We start from the raw sequence: 8,154 nt of genomic DNA, 5'->3' as shown, positions 1-8,154 counted from the left end.
AGCAATCTTTTCAGTTTCATCATTATTAATTGTTTTTAACATCATGCATTTAAAATTTCAACTAAAATTCTAGCACAATATTGTTGCAGCGATATAAATACATAACAGGATTAAACAAAAAGACATAAAATTTAGTTTCTACTCCTTCTGTGGAGAGGAGGGGAGCAAAGTTCATGTTTTTGTTGCAACCATTTCTAATAGCAATCCTGTCGTTTCAGTTGAGCAGAAAAATTAAAAATAGCTGTTATTTTGTTGTTGTTCTTGTGTCATTATTATTACATACTTATCAATACCATCATTATAATTTTTTGTTTGTATCCTTGATAAATGATAATAACAATAATATTGTAGTGAATCATGGCAGCTCACTGTTCAAAGAAATATTGAGCTTTTGAATTCAAATGGCTTGGAGGAGTCATTTTATGTATAAATGGACTGATGCTAGAGCTTTTATTCAGTCTTCCTTTTAATCATTATGAATACTAAGAAAAACGCAAGTGTTTTGTAATGATTGTAGCAGCTAATTTTAAATTATTAAAAACCAAACAAAAAGTATAAAACTAACTAACTAGTCTCGTTGCCCAGCCCCTTTGCTTTAGAGGCAGGACATGAGACTACTAACTAACACTCATCAAACTCTAATAAGAAAATCAAAAACAAAAAGTATAAAACTAACTAACACACATAAAAATTGCACTCATTGTTCATTGTTATTCTTTTTATTCCTTTCGTCTCTTGACAAAAATATTTGAAGTAGTGCCTTCAATGTCAAGATGCTTTTCTAGTTCATCAGAAGCAGGTTCATCATCAACATAAACTGAGAACTCAATCAATGGAATTATTCTGGAATGGAGCATATAAAAATCTTGTTGTAACTCAACAGAATCAATTTCAGCTTTTGTTATCTATAATAATAATAATAATAATAATAATAATAATAATAATTTTTTCTTCCTATTAACAGGGTCCTCCCTTTTGTTTTTTTTGTGTCTTTCTGTCACCATTGTATATAATAATAATAATAATAATAATAATAATAATAATAATAATAATAATAATGATAACAATAATAATAATAATAATAATATTGATGGGTCTCTATAACTATTTTCCCTCCTCTCTTTTTCTTATTCTTTATTTATTTATTATTATTTATTTTATTAATTATTTATTTCTTTTTGTTTCTCCTTTCCCCCCCTTTTTTTTCCTTTCCCCCCTTTTTTCTCTCTTCATAATAATAATAATAATAATAATGATAATAATAATAATACTAATTCAATTGAAAATGATTCCTATCATAGCATAAGGTAGTATCCCATTTATTAATACTAGAATGATACTATACCTCATTAGGTATGAGAGAGAGTGGCGATATCTTCCATCCTTTGATTTTTATCGGATTTTTAAACTTACGAAGTCCCATTGATAACTCTTGGCCATCATTCCTGTCTGTAAACAAAAACGAGTGAGACTCAATCATGCCAATTGACTCAGTTTGTGCATACTATAAATAAAAATAACATCATGTACATGTAAAACAATATGCACCTTCAAATGAGCATTTAGGCATTTAGTGAATAGTATACTCATAGTCCAGCAGTTCTTATATTCTTTGACATAAGAACATTGACTAGCATACTTCACTGATGTATCCCTCCTATAATGATAATAATAATAATAATAATGCTAACAATATAAGACTAATTGTAACTAACATAGATCCTTTGTACAAGATGCAAATAAGACAGCTGTTACGGATCTTTAACGAAGCATACGTCTTTCCTATAGGAAAATTCCCACCATCAATGCAATTGAATGCAAAGACTTTCTTTTCTAAATCAACAACAGCAGTTGCAAAGCACATTTTCCGGGGAGTGATGTCATCGTTTAAAACAACACAATGCTCTAGCTTGATGGTGGCATAAAAATCTGGAGGTAGCTCTCCTGGTAGTGTAATATCATATATAGCACTAACAATAGTACAGCCATCAGGTAGAGAAAAAGGACCACAGAATATAGTGCGAACATTAATGGTCAACTGCTCTTGAGTGAGAGCTAGTACATTTAACTCATATCCTAAGTCAGCACTTTCAATTGTGGATTCAATTCCTCCTTCTATTGAATGCTGTTGTAACTCAATAGTGATGCAAGTACCTAATAATGAATTTAAACTATAAACATGCACACATTATATGAAAAGGACAAAATACAGTACCGCTCAAAACCCAATAAAACATAATAATTATAATGCTGTTACCTTTCAGCATGTCTTCAATTTGCTTGATGAGCCATTGTACCACTTGATTAGTATCAGTTTTACCAGTCTTATCCTTTGAAGACTGGTGTATATTATAACTATGATATGCAATAAATCCAATATCAATTGGTACCGTCACTGCTAATGAAACCCCAGCTAAGACTGCACCAGCAACACGTGCTCCGGTACGCAGAGCAACAGCTCCAACCTCAGCAGCTGACTCTATTCCAACTGCAATGCCCATACCAACTCGACCCACATTAGCAATACCCTGAGCCCCTCCAGCTGCAGCATTTCCCGCCATTCCTCTAGTGCTGAGTGCAGACTGAGTACACTTTACCATAGCAGCATCATACTTCTCAGCAATTTCATTGATAATAATACTCAACTGCTGATCAAGGCTAATGTGGTCTTGGGCTGATTTCAGTTGTTTGTTTTCTAGAATTTTTCTAGCAATAAATGCTCCTACCCCTCCTAGTGATGCAGTAGCCCCAACCAGACCACCAGCAACTGATAGGCCTACTGATGCACCAAAAGTGACTGGAATCAGAGCAAGACCAAGGACCACCATCCCACCTCCTAGCACTAGACTGGCTGATGATGCAGCTATTCTGGCTATCCTCTCATTGCGGACTATATCCAATACTTTATCTTTATTTTCTGATATAACACTGATGGTCTCAGAACGTATTGGGTGCCACATAGAGCGGTATATCTCTAGCTGCTTCTTGTAGTACTCTTTCTCTGCTCTATAAGAAATATAATATAAAAATACATTTTAAATAGCAAAAAATAGAAGGGGATGAAGAGAAAAAAAAAGAGTAATTAGCTAACCTCAAGTTGAAAGGTATATATGGTGAAGGTAGAACAAACTTGTCAGTAAATCTATCAATGTACATGCAGGAAACCTTTATGTTATCATTTCTGTTACATTCTTTTCGAATCTCCTCGAAGCATTTTTGTATGCTGGCCCCCTCCTTCAGGTTATTTGTAACAGTGTCTAAAACCACACTGCTATTCTTCTGGATTACTGACGTTATGAGAAGAATAGAATTTTTAGAAGGAGTAGACGAAACCTGAAGTTTCTCTTTGGGCTCCTGGTCATGGGCTAAATGAAAGTAATAGATTTTTGGTAATTGAGCAAAAGGAGATTGATCATTTTGGAGGCACTCAAAAAATTTTTCAGCATCGATTATTTCGCTGTTGCAATCATAAAGGTGTCTGGTCTTGCCCTTACAAAGGAAAACGAAAGCAAATGTGGCCAACTGAGAGTGATCAATGTGATGAAGCACTTCCAGTAGAGTGTTGATTGATCGAGAACTCAGGAACTTGAAGTAGAGGGTACAATACCCAAGGGTATTAAGGGCTTCTTTGATTTTCTGAGCATCGTCATCAATCATCTTAGTCCCTTCATCTTCTTTCTTTACTTCGCTATGATTATCAATAATGATAGCCAAATGGATCTCTACAAAAATAAGACAATAAAAATTTAATAATATATGTATACATATGATAGACAACAGGCATCAGAATAAAAAAATCAAATTATTACTTATGCACACATGTACATGTACTTACTGTCATTTAAATTCCACAAGCTAAAATTGTGTTTTTTCTTTATTTGCGAGTGAGTGAATTTTATCAAGTTGTGTAGCCAATTCTCTTGATCAGGAAGCTTCATTGGGTTAGGATTAAAATATGTTGGCTTATAATAGCCAGCTGGTACAACCTCAACGACCAAATTATCAATCTGTAGGCGTTGCTTTAAGAAAGCATTGATATCAGTTGCACGCAGTTGCACTCTATGAGCAAACCTCTTTCTTAATAACCTTGCCCATCCCTCTCTATCTGAAAATGGAGGCTCATCATCTTTCTCATCTCGGCTATCCCTCTTTTCACAGTCTTCTTTGTTAGCAAAAGTGAGCACAATTACAACTCTCTTCAAAAAATCAGAACCAAACGCTTGATGCAGTCTACGGAGAGCTAACGTATCATCGCTATCAAGCCTGTGATTGGTCATCTTCATGCAGTAGAGCACAAGGCTAACCTTCTGACAATGAGCCTTTATTTCTTCTATGTACAGCTGTTCATCAGCATGTATGTCCTGCAAACCAGGCGAGTCTATAACCCTCACTCTGACACCTGGTATCAGCTCAGGATGAACGTAAGAGTGACATGATTTGGTACACATGTCTGCCTCTGCTCCCTCTTTTGCAATCTCTCTTTGTAATTCTATCAAGCTGTTAATAAAAGTTGACTTCCCCTGGCCGGTTTTTCCCACCACAAGCAGATGAATGTCTGACGAAGTTCGTTCACTTGTCAAGATATGCTTCATTGTAGACATGCCTACAAAAATAAGTTTAAAAGTCCTGGCTGCAAAAGGACACACCACTCTGGTCACTCCTTTTCAATTGTCTGTCCCTTCCATGTATGCGCCCATTAATTTCTCCAATAGTTTTATAGTTTCTGACATAATTATTACAATACTTATTGGCAATGTTTGAGTTTATGCTCACTTAGTTAGCCCCAATCATGCATACATCATTCTATTAAGCATGTACAGTACAAGTAGACTAATCTCATTTTTGTACTTTATATCACATAAAACTACATTCCAATACATTAAATGTTGGATAATGAATGATAGTTACTTTTGTCATCATATTTTGATAGATCAGTAATATTATCAGAAACTGTTAAACGATCGATTGATTCAGTATCTGAAAACAATAATGAATGTATTATTAATAGAATCAGTGGACTGACCTTCTCCATCATCTTGATCACTTAGTAGCATTGGCTCAGCCATTGTGGAAATATGAAAGAAAGATTTTAACAGAGCTGCTATTGTGCACTTGCAGTAACTAAAAAACTCGCTCTCTTTATAGTCGCTACGCAAAACATCACGTGAGCACACAGTCACCCACACTCGCACCCACACAAAATTCTAAATTTAGAAACATTTCTAGGAATCATGATCCTTAAAAACATTTCTAAGAATTGTGATTCTTAAAACATTTCTAAGAATCATACCATTGATACCAACAATAAGCTAGAGCAGTTATCTCAAGCCAAGTAACACTATGAACTTTATAAACTGTCATAGGCAAGTGCTGTTGCTAGTCCCAGTTTGTCCATATTTGGTCTTTTTGTCATGTAATGCTTTTTTCTGGGGAAATAGATCTAATTCAAATAGTCTTTCTAGTTTCTAGATATTACTTTCCCAAAAATATCTACTTTGGTGGGGAAATATTAATTTTGGTGAACTCACCACTTGCTATAAATTAATTATTCTTCTGAGTTCTCACTAAGACTCTTCTAATGCTTCTGGAGAAGTCTCTAGACAAACAGACAGTATCCATATCTGATTCTCTGTGTTTTTTAATACAGCCTTCATGCTTTGCATCTCTCGATGATTTCATGGTCCCCGGGCCGGGTCAGTGGGTGGCTGGGTGGGTCCATTCCTGTCAACATAAAAAAAATCAATAATCCTCTGCCCATAGCCTCCTAGAAATGGCGGAGTCGGAGCTTGCAAGCAAGTTAAACAGGCAACAGCAGATAAACGATGGAGAAGTAAAGGCTGCTAAAGTCTCCCAGTCAGTGTATGCAGAGTTTAAAGAGTTTTCTATACAAGAAATCAAAGAATACAGAAAGATATTCGTAAAGTAAATAAATGAATGCTTGTTTACATTCATACTAATGCGCTTTCTTTTTCAGATATGATGTAGATAAGAGCGGTTTTATTGATTTTATGGAGCTTAAGCTGATGATGGAGAAGCTGGGAGAGCCCCAAACCCACCTTGGACTAAAGGCCATGATAAAAGAAGTCGATGAAGATCACGACAATCAAATTAGCTTCAGAGAGGTATGGAAAAAAAGAAAAAAGTTTCCTCTGTTTCTGTTTTGTGTACCCTTTAACATCTGCTTTTCCTTGTACCTTTACTCCTCATTCTTATGTCTCTGGCATTCTTCTCCATTGTTCTCATTCATGTGAAAACATTTATCATGTTTGTGACCATAAAAGGAAGTTCTATGCCCATACATGTCTTGCTTGCAAGGAGTCTACTATAATCTAATTTTATTCCTTATGTTTATTATAAATAAAATATCAAATTCCCTTATGAGTTGCAAACATAATAACTTCTTAATTAAAAAATTTGGTCAAAACCTAAATATTAGGTATAAAATTACCCACAATTTTTATTACACTTTCCGTTGCGTATGCTGTGTAGCAAGCTTGAGCTGATTCCGACTTCAATTTTTGAGTTACGGCCATTTTAAGAAAATGTCAAAATTCTGAAAAATACCCAAGGCTATAGCCCATGGTTTTTTTTCCAAAAAATGGCTCCGAAATCACGCCAAATTTTTATCACATTTTCTGATACATATTAATGTCCTTATGCTATGTAGAAAGTTTGAAGTGTTTCCAACTCCAATTTTTCAAGTTACAGCCATTTTAAGAAAATGTCAAAAATCTGAAAATACCCAAGGCTATATAGCCCATGATTTTTTCCAAAAAATGGCTTTGAAATCACATCAAATTTTAATTACATTTTCTGATACACATTGATGTCCTTATACTGTGTAAAAAGTTTGAGGTGATTCTGATAAATAATTTTTGAGTTATGAGCATTTTAAAAATCAAACAAGCTTTTGAAAAAACAGCAAAGGCTATGGGTAGCCCATGGTTTTTCCAAAAATTAGCTCCGAAATAACCCCTTGAATAAAATGCCCCTTACTCCCTTTATCAATTTCCTGTGTTTACATAAATTTCTGTGTATAAAATTATATTCAACTATTACTAAGATTTATTAAGATTTACTAACAATGACTCCACTGCTTTCCTGCATAATAACTTACCACCATTCCATTATACTGTGTGTGTATGTATTTATGACTCATGAATGAACTTTGTGTTTTTTAGGCTAAATTACAGTACAGTTGAAGATCAAGTATTTCAGATTCTGAAGAAGTGGAAGGTGCTTACTTATCGTCCCATAGTTTCATTACTTGAGGACTCGCTGAGGATGGAAGGTTTCATGATATCAGTCCCTCATATTGAGTCCATTGCTTCAGCAATAGGAGGAGGAGGTAATGGAGATGTACATTATTTGTACTCTCAAATTAGGAATTAGTAGCTCTATTTATGTACAAGTATAATCATTTATAATGTATATATGTGTGCATGTTTAGTATTATGCTTAAAATTTTAATCAACAAGTAAGCATTAAAATCTATGTCCCAGATACATGTACATGTACATGTATGTAAAGGGCAAAATACAATGTACAATGTACCTGTAATAATAAATTAGTGAATATATTTATAAGCTATTTTTATATCATATTCTCCTTTCTCTCTCTCTCTTCTTAGGTGTATCCACTCCCCCAGTGATACTGGAACATCCTCAGTCATTATACGCTCCATTCAACAGTAAAGTCTCATTAAGTATATCAGCGGAAGGGGAGAAGCTTCAATACCAATGGTACAGAAACAATAAGCTACTTCCTGGACAGACCACACCTACTTTAACGATACCCACGATCACCGAAACATCATGTGGTCTGTATCACTGTGTTGTTAGTGGTCGTCACGGAAACAGCATGAGTCGCCCCGCCCATTTAACGGTGACCCCCGGGAAATTAAACTTCCCTCCTCAGTCGAGAGTAGGAAAGTTCAGGCTGCCATTCTCCCAGAGTGAGTCGGCCATTCCCTCTTACTCTCCTCTTAAAGATCCTCAGTTCCAGTTCCCTCGTAGAGGAAGTGCTGATACGTTTTTTCATGCGTCCAATGATTTTATGGGATCATCTCATCAGTTCCTGCAGGGGAATGGATACGGAATCACTGAACAGTTTGAAAATATGAAACTTGATAAAAGTACAGAATTTGTGCTTGCA

The 8,154-nt window shown here is 35.0% G+C and overlaps 4 protein-coding genes across 7 annotated transcripts in view; 2 read left to right on the top strand and 2 right to left on the bottom strand.

Annotated features, from left to right (window-relative positions):
• LOC109590100 (uncharacterized) overlaps window positions 1-5,591 on the bottom strand; it is a 14,121-nt gene extending 8,530 nt beyond the window's left edge. Inside the window, exons 1-9 of one of the 4 annotated variants that reach the window (XM_020006058.1) lie at window positions 5,024-5,562; window positions 4,909-4,977; window positions 3,836-4,603; window positions 3,092-3,722; window positions 2,258-3,006; window positions 1,716-2,154; window positions 1,549-1,657; window positions 1,346-1,504; window positions 623-905 (exon numbers count right to left, since the gene is read on the bottom strand). In XM_020006058.1, coding sequence (XP_019861617.1) covers window positions 720-905; window positions 1,346-1,504; window positions 1,549-1,657; window positions 1,716-2,154; window positions 2,258-3,006; window positions 3,092-3,722; window positions 3,836-4,603; window positions 4,909-4,977; window positions 5,024-5,066 — 3,153 coding nt within the window. In that variant the 5' untranslated portion in view covers window positions 5,067-5,562 and the 3' untranslated portion in view covers window positions 623-719. Of the gene's footprint in view, window positions 1-622; window positions 906-1,345; window positions 1,505-1,548; window positions 1,658-1,715; window positions 2,155-2,257; window positions 3,007-3,091; window positions 3,723-3,835; window positions 4,604-4,908; window positions 4,978-5,023 lie in introns of those variants that run through there. The other 3 variants (XM_020006042.1, XM_020006049.1, XM_020006056.1) reach the window with 3 other exon arrangements.
• Window positions 1-8,143, top strand: part of LOC109590153 (uncharacterized) — an 18,537-nt gene extending 10,394 nt beyond the window's left edge. The window contains exon 3 of the mRNA XM_020006079.1: window positions 8,083-8,143. Coding sequence (XP_019861638.1) covers window positions 8,083-8,122 — 40 coding nt within the window. The 3' untranslated portion in view covers window positions 8,123-8,143. The remainder of the gene's footprint in view (window positions 1-8,082) is intronic.
• The window catches only part of LOC109590125 (uncharacterized), a 21,367-nt gene that overhangs the window by 6,316 nt on the left and 6,897 nt on the right, over window positions 1-8,154 (bottom strand). The gene's annotated exons all lie outside the window — the stretch shown is intronic.
• Window positions 5,756-7,217, top strand: LOC100637240 (EF-hand domain-containing protein D2-like). Its single transcript, XM_020006085.1, has 3 exons — window positions 5,756-5,922; window positions 5,975-6,122; window positions 7,182-7,217. Exons 1-3 carry the CDS (start codon window positions 5,771-5,773, stop codon window positions 7,200-7,202), a joined length of 321 nt encoding a protein of 106 aa, XP_019861644.1. The 5' UTR covers window positions 5,756-5,770; the 3' UTR covers window positions 7,203-7,217.

This window comes from Amphimedon queenslandica, unplaced genomic scaffold (genome assembly GCF_000090795.2).
Source record: "Amphimedon queenslandica unplaced genomic scaffold, v1.1 AMPQUscaffold_13510, whole genome shotgun sequence".
In the NCBI taxonomy this organism is placed as follows: domain Eukaryota; kingdom Metazoa; phylum Porifera; class Demospongiae; order Haplosclerida; family Niphatidae; genus Amphimedon; species Amphimedon queenslandica.
Note: the sequence above shows the minus strand (reverse complement) of the source record. Positions and strands in the feature narration are given on the sequence as shown.